The 12,017-nt window shown below is 37.0% G+C and overlaps 1 protein-coding gene across 1 annotated transcript in view; it reads right to left on the reverse strand.

The window, feature by feature from the left end:
• Positions 1 to 11,079, reverse strand: part of TUBGCP3 (tubulin gamma complex component 3) — a gene marked incomplete at its 5' end in the record, with an annotated part of 34,036 nt that extends 22,957 nt beyond the window's left edge. The window contains 4 exons of the mRNA XM_010163080.2: positions 346 to 414; positions 3,933 to 4,058; positions 8,232 to 8,350; positions 10,907 to 11,079. Of these exons, the coding sequence (XP_010161382.1) occupies positions 346 to 414; positions 3,933 to 4,058; positions 8,232 to 8,350; positions 10,907 to 11,079 (487 nt within the window). The remainder of the gene's footprint in view (positions 1 to 345; positions 415 to 3,932; positions 4,059 to 8,231; positions 8,351 to 10,906) is intronic.
• Positions 11,080 to 12,017: the final 938 nt, after the last annotated feature.

Below are 12,017 nucleotides of genomic sequence, written 5' to 3' on the forward strand. Positions count from 1 at the left end.
ATTTTTTTTCTCCCTTCAAACGTGTGTCCTGCTGTTTGCAATTTGAATGCTAAAGGTATTGAACAAGATGAAACTGACAAAAACAATGCAAAAAAGGGACAAAGGCTTAGAAATATACATTATATTCCTCATTTATGTAACACATCAAATAACAGTGAATTTCTAAGAGACAAATATTCATTGGTACATGCATCCAAAGAGTAAGAAATGTGTGAGTTAGAGAATCATGTCCACTGTCAATAGAAACTGCTGTACACCCTCCCCTTTTGAAAGGGATACCTTTTAGGAGATATTTAGGTAACACAAAGCACTATAATAAAGTTAAGTATGAACAACTTAACTTACCTGAGAATGTAAAACAGACAGAAGTCGGTAGTATTCTTTAAGTTCCTGATGTAAGGCTGCACAAAAACTCTGAAAGAGAAGGGTGAAAAAAAAATTCAGGAAAAATCTTTCTGGTTTAATCTAGAGTAAGTTTTATCCTATCACCACACTGCAAAGGTAGTTAAGAAATTTCCTAAAACAACTCAAGCTAGAAGCTTCAGCACAAAAGCCATCTTTAGAAAACTGGCCAATGTACAAGTGCTTCCCTAAGAGACACACAGACCTTTTCCAAGAACATATATGCATTGTCAAGTGACTTCTTGTTTTTCGCTGTCTTCATTCTATCAACAGATTAAACTATGACAAGTGTTACTCTCCAAATAGATTTATTCTCTCAATAGATACATTATCATAGGGATACGCAAATCATAACATGACCCAGAAGAAATTTTCTTTAATAATTATGTAAAATACAGTATGTAGTAAAGTAATAGAGTTTCAATTGTAGGAAGGCCTCTAAAAACAAAACACAGGAGTTAGCCAACCACCATTATATTTATGGTATAGACTATATGACATGAACAAGAAAATACAATGCTCACAGAAGAATACGCCCAGTAAATGCTGCTGGATCAAGTACTCTAAATTTTTGGCCTTTTATCAGTTGACATTCATATATGATTCTTCACTTGACATGGAAGAAATTAAGAATGCCAAGTATATCCCAAGAAATCTGTAAAGCGTGCAGAAGTTAACAGCCCTGAACTAAAGCAAAGATTTATCTTCGCAAAACAATTCTAAGCACAGCTACTTTGTTTTGTTTAAAAATAAATAAATAAAGGTAGGTTTTAAAAACAATTCCTGAAATAATACTTGTTTAGTAACAGATAGTTTTCCATGGTTTGGAGTACTAGGGTTTTTGCTTTGTCTTTGTAATGTACTTAATCTAACATAAAGACTAAAAAAATTCCTGCAACACATTTTCTAAAACAGAATTAAAAATATGGCTCATTAAGTTTGGACTGAGCTGAAAATTCTGGACGTTAAGCACTTTTGGGGGTTTTTTAGAATTTTTGTGTGTCTGGTTTTTTGGAGAGCACTTTTGTGCACACACACAAATTCTTCAGAATTGATTTCTTAATCAGTTCTTGGATAACGATTTTGATATCTATTTTAATGGACTTTTTTTAGTAGGAAATTCCCCAGGATTTTCTCCTCAACCCCTTTTAAAATCATCACAGTTAAAGTAATTTGTAAAAAATAAGGCTAACCTCACACAAAAAGAACCCAAGAGCTTAAAGTAAAATATTTATTCACTAGAGTATGTACAAGGGAGAAATCATTACTACAAGCACAAGAAGAAAATAAATCTTTCCTGTTAAGAGGCTAAGAAGCCCAGAAAAAAAAAAAATCATTTATCTTGCCATTGTATCCTTCAAATGAAAGGGGGTTCCTTTCTGCAACTCAATGTCATAAATTAGAAAGAAATTTGAAATTAATTTTATTCCAGAGGACACTGAAGGGCAAAAAGAAATCCCTTTATGTGAAACTCCACTTTTCATTTCTTCTCACTTGCTTCTTCAGTACATTTTTTGAACCTATTAAAGTAGCACTTGCCAAGATAGAGGGCAGAGTAGAGCCTCCAAGAAAACACTCAAAGACACTATACATCTACTCAAAAAATGAGAACAGTAATCACTGACTTTAGTAGCCAACAGGATTTAGGATCTAACCAGCCATCAACTTTTTAGAGAAGCTTTAGAAGTTAAAATTTACATCCAGTGCCAATTCCTGCATTACAAACTACATATTTTTGTTTCCCAAACTGTTATAGAAAACTGGACATTATCCTAGAATTCTGATTTGGTCTACAGCAAAAGAGAATTCAGGAAGGAAACAGAATGCTTGTTCAAGAGAAAAGAGTTAAAATGCCCACTGCCTCAATTGGATCTAAATGGGCAAAATGTCAAAATATAAGGCAAGTTGTATTTCATTGCTGAATATTCTTTTTGCTTTCTGAGGAGAAAGTAGAACTTAGATACTAAGCAGCAAAGGCAGAAGAATATGATGTTAAAGTGCAGTATATTGTTATATCTCTACTCCTAATAATTGTCAATACCTGACATTTTGCGTGGTAAAAGGTCACCGGAATCAGAATAAAAGAGGTGACAGATATCTTATGCTACGTGTGGTTTAAACAGCTGTTTACATAAGCATTCTTTTAAAACATTAAGCAAAAGATGTTTTACAATGCACATATTCTTGTGCTAAATTCTTAATGCACAGTGTGCAGCATCTGATATAATCAGCTATAAAAGCCACGCAGAGCAATGGTACATATTCTTTTTGCCCAGATACTGACAGCAGGAGTAGAATATATGTTTTTATTTGTATACTTGTGTCCTAGAAACATATAAGTGCTTGCCTCAAGCAAAATTAACAGTATTAGAGCTATGCAGATTCAGCTAACTAACTGCACAGCCTTCTGCACAGGATCTGAAACCTGCATATGGTAGCTAAGATATTGCACATTTAAATTCACTGAAGAATTAAAGTTCTCCCCTTGGTGTAAACTTGAAGATTAAAGCCAGAGACAGTATAAATAAGCATAAGCAGGAAGCTACTAGATAAAGAATAAGAAACTTCACCCAGATAGAAGGGGGAGAGCCTGAAGAAAATGCATATACAGTAGCACTACCATATAAAACATGGAAATCAGCATTGGATCACTAGAAAAATAATTATTTATATGTAACTAAAAGGGTTACTAGGAATAGGAGATAGAAGGGAACAGAATAAAACATTAGAAAAGTAGGAAGCACTACAGTGTCTCTACTGACCTCTTAAGAAAAATTAGATTGAAGGGAGAAGCACTTCAATTTCTTGGCAGATTAGGTAGGATGTTATGGCTAGAGGCAAGGATAACATTTCTGTCGAGTCAGAAGGGATAATATCCAGTTTTACAGAGGGAGCAAGTGAGAGGAAACGGGAATGCCTTAGCAGTAAATGTGGTTTTGGGTATTACAGCAGCTGTGAAGTTACTGTAGACTACAAATCATGATGATGAAACCTATAAAAACAAAAATTGACATTCTTTTGATGCTGTATTCAAAAGAAAGGGCAGACGATAACGGGGTATTTGCATTTTATGTAAGTTAGTGCAGTATTAACACACGAACATCAACATTAGCTGACAAGAGTGACTCCTGCGTAGGTCACCCTAACAACTGAGTTGGTGATTAATTAGCTCAGAGATGCCACCACCCCATTTAAGCAATGTTTTTGTTTATAAACATGCATGAGCACTTTAAAAATATGATTTTTTTTTAAAAAAAAGGAGATTAAGAAAAGGAATCTATGCATGAGACTTCCAGCTACAAACGACGGGGACAACTCCTTCTTATGACGAGCAAGAGCAAATAAATTTCCCTTGCCTTCAGACTATGACCCATACCAAAAGTGGCTATCCATAAAAGGAGTGAATCAAAGGATGAATGATCCAAGCTCCACAGTTTATGCATCATTCTAGTACTGCATTTTACTCAGCAGCTTCTAAGGGAAACAAGACCAAAATAATGTACCAAAATCAATTTTTTTAGCTGACCTACCTGTCCCACGAGTCCAAATGCACGATCCAAACTCCTCTGGTCTGTGTATTTCCTTATTTTATTATGTAGCCATCCCAATTCTGCAAGTCTGCTTGTAGTATCTCTGAGAGATTTGGACAAGCTCACCTACAAAAATAACAGAAACAATGACTTGTAATTTTAAGTCGAATTTACCATGCCAATATTTGCTTCTTCACGAAAACTGCTCTGTCTCATAAAACAAGTCAGTTCAAGAAACAATTATCTTGCATTCTACAGCAGAGGTAGTGCCAAAAAAAAGCAGGTAGCCACGTAATTAGCATTAAATTTATACACATAAGCATTGAAAAGGCAGCAGCAACAAACTACTGGCAACTTTGTGACCTTCCCTTTTGGAAATCTTAATGTAACAGTATTCATACACTCTTTTTACATTAGGCAATTACAGCAGTAAGAAAAAGGTCTTCAGAAAAGAGGAAGAAATCTGAAATTTTACGATATAGAATCACACTTCATCTTATCCTGATAATCAGCAAGACTGAAAATATTGGAGCTCTACAAGAAGAGTCAATGACTGAAACTAACAAAGAAACCCAGAGAAAATAACTAGTTACTACTATATGTGAAACAAACCTTTAACGTAAGACAAATGACCCAATGCCAGAGTAGGTATCAGGAACCAAAACTTACAGAATCCAAATTCCAAGTTTAAGTCAGATCTACCAGTAACAGCTTTTATGAGCTATTTAATCATGTGCCCCTCTGAGCTCTACTAGTCTGTTTCTACTTTTCTTACATCAGGTATCTCACTTCACCCTGCAAGCCTGCCTTAGTCCCAACACCCTATTTAACTACTACTACTATTTTCATCTGAATCAGCACATTTCTTCCTTTATATTACCAACACGTAAGACACTGTTCCTTGTGTTCCTACTTGAGATTTGTTTCTACCACATTTTATCACATTCCCCAAGAACACCAGCGTTAAGTTTTCAAAATTTTATTGGACAAAGAAAAACACTCAATCTGACTGATGTGTTAGGTCAAGAGGCAGAGACTGACTTTTGTCCACAGCACTTGGGCCTGTCCTACCTCTACAGACAATTATAACTTGGAAAGCCAGCTGGAACAGTCCTGGAACGGGTCAGGAGGATGATCCGAGGGCTGAAGCACCTCTCCTATGAGGACAGGCTGAGAGAGTTCAGCCTGGAAAAGAGAAGGCTCCGGGGAGATCTTATAGCAGCCTTCCAGTACCTGAAGGGGCCTACAGAAAAGCTGGGGAGGGACTTTTCATAAGGGCAATTAATGACAGAACAAGGGTAAATGGGTTTAAGCTGAAAGAGGGTAGGTTTAGATTAGATATTAGGAAGAAGTTCTTTACTGTAAGGGTGGTCAGACACTGGAACAGGTTGCCCAAGGAAGTTGTGGATGCCCCCTCCCTGGAAGTGTTTAAGGCCAGGCTGGATGAGGCTTTGAGCAACCTGGTCTAGTGGAAGGTGTCCCTCCTCATGGCAGGGGGGTTGGAACTAGAAGATCTTTAAGGTCCCTTCCAACCCAACCCATTCTGTGATTCTATGATTCTATGAAATCAAAGCAAGGAAGTGCAAGCTAAATGGACTGTCAAAGAACCAGAAATCAAGCTCATCCATTAACCCTTTCAGTTAGCAGCACAGGCATTCTCTAAGATAAAAATCAGCTAGCAGAGTGTTAGCCACAGCAGCATAGGCTTGAACCAGGCAGCAGCAATTGGTTGTAAGACCACAGTTCAGTCCCTGGCCCTCTTGTTTAGATATACAGGCACAGCTTTAACTTCTTGAACTTCTGCAGGATAAATTGTATCCCAAAGAAGCATGATTGGACATAGAAACTGCCTGCAGCTAAAACCACAGAGATGACATAAGAACCATTTAGAATTCTGCCACTACAGAGTGCTTGGCAAGCATTAAGTACAATACACATCTGCTAGAATCAAATGAGGAACAAGCATAATTGATTTAGTGTTATTACATTTGTATCTCTTGGCACAAATCAGAAGCTGCTAGCTTATACAGTGCTAAATGTCATCAACAGACCTAATATTAATGTTGACATTAGAAAACATTCAAGCAAGAATAACAGCTTGGAAAGTGTTTTTCTTTCTGGAAAAAAAAAAGGTTGTATACAATGACATTTTCTTTGTGCAGCTGAGGGAGAACTACATGCTTTGACTACTTTTTTGCCTAATATGCAGTCAACGCAGCTAGAGGACGTGTGATCTTGATCCTCCTTGTTCATCGGAAAAAGTTCCAGCTGCAGCTCTAGTCAGTCAAATAATTTCATCTTTACTGGGTCCAGTAGTTCAATACAAGTGCCAATAAGGAAGAAGGATGGAAGACAACTGACTTCACAAAAATGACTGAAGACACATATTTCTCAGGAAAAAGTATTATTGACCACAAACCATCTGAATAATCAAACTCCCTGTTTTAACAGAATTAGGAGTTCAAACAGTTTTTCACCTCAAACTAGTCTATTTGATATGAAAACCACACAGAAAACTAATTAAACCCATAGCGCAATTTTGCAATCATTGATTAAGCTTCTTCCACATTCCACTAAAAAAATCTATTATGCTGTCTTTCCTTTGCTATATATAACCTAACTGACATATGGAACTTAATTAACTCAGTGCAGGCGTTGAGGAATTACAAACTTTGAGGCATCTACAGGTGCAGAAGATGACATCCTTAAGAATCTGTTTATTAACAAGAGTTAACTGATTTAAGTTTTTCATTTTTCTCTCCACTAAGCAGTCCTAAATGTCATTATAAATTTACAGGGGAACAATTACACATTTCTCTTTTTGTTATTATTAAGGAAAAGAAAAGGAAGTTAGGTCAGTTATCATCACCATTAAGACAGTAAGTCTACTGTAATCTTGGCACATGAAATGGTCCAAAATCAATTCCCCAACATTTTAGGACTATGTCATATTGTCATAGCATAAAGTTCTTAATACAAGTGAAAAACAGAAGCACTGTCTTTCCATTTGAACAAGAACATGAAAACCATTTAGGAAGCTGAAACTGAATTGTGATGCAGTACTGTCTAAATACTGAATAAGGACAAGACGCTAAAGCAACTAGCTCCATTTCTTTGTTCTTTGCTAAGCTGACCCAATCTTCTCCTTGTTTATTTTCCTCCACATTTCAAATATACTTTACATCTGATACACAAAGGCTTGAACTATAAGCCTTAAATTAGAGTTGACTTTTCAGTGAATTTCCCAACCTGTATCACATCAGCATGAAATAAACCGGTGAAACTTTTGCTCCTTTTGCTACCGTGCCTTTCTGTCTGCGTAATTTGTTAGTTTGTATAAAAGCAGGAGCTTCTCATAGCAAAGATGGAGACCTCAGCTACGAGTGGACGCATTGCGTAGGACTTCCCAATTGGCAGGGAAAGGCTGTCCAAATCCTTCGCTGTGACGGGGACTCCCCATCTGAGGCACAGATCTGGCTGATGATCAGTATTTGGGCAATTGGTGATGTTTCTTTCTTAATCACTGCGCTTTCTCTTGTGTAGTAATGATTAGGTGCGTTACCCTGTTTAACTTTGTACCTTGCTTATTCTTCTTTTTTCCATGTCTTAAACTAGAGTCAAATACGTTTGTTTCTGGTGTTAAGTTGGAGTCTGTCCTGTTTGCTAACCCCATCAGTTACCAAAACAACATCTCATCACCTTAAAGCCAGATCTTCTCTCTCTCAAGCTTCCCCTGTGTGACACTTTCCTTCAAATTCATATCAGCTGGATTTTCTATCAACAACAGGAATTGAACACACTCTCCTTCAGTTCTATCACCAGTCCTTTCTTGGGCGATCTGCTTGATGTCATCTGATCACTTGTAAGTTGTAAACAAGCCCATAACATCAAGTGGCTACCATCCATTCCACATCTCAGGCTGCTCAATTTAATCCAATAATAATGTGGTCAAAAGCCTGTCTCTGCTTTATATTCATTCTTATATACTGGGGAGGGGAAATTATGACAAAAATCCTGGAATTAGGCCATAACTTCGGAGTCTTTGTGCTGGCTTAATAGCTGGAGTCTATTCACATCTTGTGAAATGCTACAGTTTCTTTCTGGGACCTAACCTACTCAATTTTAAATCAGTACAGTTGAAACTACTCTGTTGTACTAACAAAAAAAAAAAAAATGCTGGGGAGGGGCAAGTAAGGACTTGTGATAATATTTTAACTTTTTTTAAAACATATTTTTCATGGCTATTTTCCCCTACATACCTCTCTGCTCACATAAGAAATACAAGTCACTATACAGTACCTTTCCTTCCACTTTATAGCAATTTTCAGAATTACACATTTTGATGTTTTTGCCATCTATTCCCTGGAAGACATACAAAACATCTCTTACAAGGTTTGCTTCAGTTATTTCAACAGAGCCTAGAAAGAAAAAAAAAAAACAAAAAAACAACCAGTATTTAGATTTGTTGAAACAATTAGTTTTGGTTACAACTTCAAAAAGCTATTTAGAAGCCTAGTAAAAAAAAAAACAAACCAAAAACAAACAACACAAAAGACAAAGCCTGTGTTTATAACCTGCCAAGAAATGTGTTAAGTCCTCTTAACAAACTGACAGGAAAGCCAAGAATTATCTTTACCTGCCTCTACTGATTCTCTCAGAGCAGGTCAACTTGTATGGCATGGAGCATGTTATATTTTAACCAACACTTCAGCCAGTTCTTAACTTATTATCTTTTCTGATTCAATCACCAGTATAAGTTCCAAGGCAAGCACCATAATACCTTTACCATTCTCTGAACAAACAGACAAAGTTGTTAAATCTCTTGTTTTTAATCTCTTCTACATTCAGCTAGGAAAACAACAGAGTTAATCCAGATGGTAGAGCTGCTTGTTTAAAACTGGCTTTCCACATATGCCAATGCTCAGTGAAAAGATTGATCAAAACCGGCCTGAGAGCTGCGTAACAGCTATAGAACTGGCAAACAGAAAAGTGTAAATGCTGTTTCTGAAGACAGATATACCTTTGATTTAGTAAAGCTTTTGCTATTGCAGCATACAATTTGCTTCTGGCTCATATCTCTAGTTAGAGGCTAGATTATGTTGGAGATTTAGGATATTTATTGATTTAAAGGAAACAGAAGACTGAAAAAGGTGCTGTGCAACTAATCCTACCTTTTATGGGTGAAACAGCACCATCTGCTTTTGTAACTGCCTTTAAGATATCAAGAATTAAACAATTTCAACAACGACTATCCAGAAATTGAGATGATACAACATGCTTCTCCCAAATTTGACAGCACTCTTACTCTCATCAGTTTGCCTCCACAACAATCCACTTTTCCCAGAACAAAAACAACAAAAAATAAATTCTATTCTTATTTTGACAAAAGTAGCCATCACCTCAGGATGCTGTTTAAAACTCAGACTCCCCACATAATACCACGATGTGCACGAGAGTAGCCAGTCCCTTTTAGGAACTCTTAGTGAAATGGTAGAAGATTCAAGTGCACGTTTCTTCAATTGGTAAATAATACAACAGGTATTAATATCAGCCATACAATGCTCCTGATTATACTGTCTGTGCAAGTGTAGCAATAAGAAAACCCTAATTAACAGCAACCAACTTTAGAAAGAAAAAAAACCCCACAACTTTTAATTAGTTAGAAGTTCAAATTCATATAAATATATCTTCTTGACAATAGCCTTTTATATTCTGAATGCAGTTCTATTTCTACAGCAACAAGTAACTACATTTAAGACAACTGTCAGTCCTTATATCCATCCCACATAAGAATCAAGAGCCACAGCTGCTACGGAAACAAGTTTGTACTGCTCTTTATGACAATTAGTACAACAAAAGTAAGAGGCAGTGCTAGATTTTATGCATTTTTATATTTTTTTCTATATTTACATATAGTAAATCCATCATGTATATAAAAACAACATATAGTTGTAAGTATATATACATATACATATTACACACACGGGCACTCTTGCACATCAACAGCATTGTTAATTAGGTTCTAAATGACAAATGCTGCCCTCAGATATACCAGTACAACTCTGGTCTATAAGCTGTTGCTTTGTGCACTGTTACTCATAAAGATGTAGGGGCTAGCAGACAGACTGTATTTTAGCTTCTAACTACCCATACTTCTTTATATAGGAGTTATTAAAAAAAACCCATAAAAACCCACATTTCTTTCTTTGCCAGAGAATAACAGCACTGTAGGATGCCAATAGCTGCCATTAGCTCTCTTATTTAGAAGTCTCCCACTTTTACAGTAAAAGTAGAGTGGGTTGAAATTTACACAATTGCCATAAAGATAGTATGTTAAACAATTTCTCCTTAGTTACACTCAAGTAAATTCAGAATAGATCCTCTAGGCATCAGTTTCAAGTTCACAACGACTTAATCAAGGAAGTAAGTTAGGAATATTTATGTATTTTTTGTTTTGTTGACAATATTTTATGTCAATTGCTCCAACTACAACCACCGTGAACAGTGTTCTAATTTAAAGAAAAAAAGAGTTTTAAGAACTCTGTACTCCAGTGCACATTTCCAGGTTTTAAAAGACAGAATCACAAATGGATGAGTCTATTTCAACAAGTTCTATTCATTGAGCTCTGACTTTCTAAAAGTAGTAGCATTTTCTGATTATCAAAAGCATGATCATTACTCACAAACCATAATGACTTGATTCTGACAAACACTGCAATGAAGCCAGTCTTTTAAGAAGAACGGAACACATTATCAAACAAATCACTGCAAAAAGAAATTAACAAACAGCCAAAGAGATTGTGGCCAAATATACTGGTCTTGCTTCTATTAGTCTATCAAATACATTCTAGCAAAACACTCTTCAAAAAATTCAACATGCTATAAAACTATTTCAAAATGATTACAAAAAAAAAAAAAGAGGATATAGATAACAATTGCAAAAAGAGATCTTTAACAAACACATCTTCGCTCACCACTTGTATCCCCCTCTCGCCTTGACCTCGGCACACCACGGGAGACGGCATTTGAAAAGCCTTTTGAGGTAGCGCTTTGTAAAGAAGGCTGGCTTGCAGTCAGCGTCCATGCAAGACGTGACCCTAATTGCTGGCGGAGGCAATCTCCAACACCTGGAGCTTGACAGGATTGTCTAGAAGGATAAAAGGAATAAACATCTTTAAAAACTTTGATTCTATACCCATCACCTAGTTTGGGGTATGCAAATTTTTAAAAATGCCCCAAGTCTGAGTTTGTTTTTTGTGGATGTTTTGTTTGTGGGGTTTTTTTATTTTTAAGTAAAGGGACCTTAAGAGTACAGAACATACATGCCATTTATTGCTCCCTATAAGCCTACAGTTTGGTTTTTTTTTTAAATAAACCTGTAGAAAAGAAAGGAAGTATGATTCTGACCAATTTTTTTGACAAATTTTATCAGTAGCCCTAGCTAACTGAGAAGGTCAGTTGACTGGAAGTTAGCAAATGTGATGCCCATTTACACTAAGTGCTGGAAGGAAGATCTGAGGAACTACAGGCCTGTCAGTCTGGCCTCAGTGCTGGGGAAGGTTATGAAGCAGATCATCTCAAGTGCCATCATGCAGCACATAAAGGAAAACCAGATGATCAGGCCCAGCCAGCATGGCTTTATGAAAGGCAAGTGCTGCTTGACCAACCTGATCTCCTTCTATAACAAGGTGACCCACCTAGTGGATGAGGGTAAGGCTGTGGATGTTGTCTACCTAGACAGTGGTAGACTGTCTGCAGGCTCTGCAGAGCCTTCCTACCCTTTGACACCATTTCCCACAGCACTCTCCTGCAGAAACTGGCTGTTCACGGCTTGGACGGGCACAGTCTCCACTGGGTGGAAAACTGTCTGGACGGCCAGGCCCAAAGAGTCGTGGTGAATGGAGTTAAATTCAGTTGGCAGATGGTCACAAGTGGTGTTCCCCAGGGCTCAGTTTTGGGGCCAGTCCTGTTTAACATCTTTATCAATGATCTGGATAAGGGGATTGAGTGCATCCTCAGTAAGCTGGCAGATGACACCAAGCTGGGTGGCCATCTTGATCTGCTTGAGGGTAGAAAGGCTCTGCA

The sequence above is a fragment of the Antrostomus carolinensis genome, unplaced genomic scaffold (assembly GCF_000700745.2).
Source record: "Antrostomus carolinensis isolate BGI_N321 unplaced genomic scaffold, ASM70074v2 scaffold14592, whole genome shotgun sequence".
NCBI classification, from domain to species: Eukaryota; Metazoa; Chordata; class Aves; order Caprimulgiformes; family Caprimulgidae; genus Antrostomus; species Antrostomus carolinensis.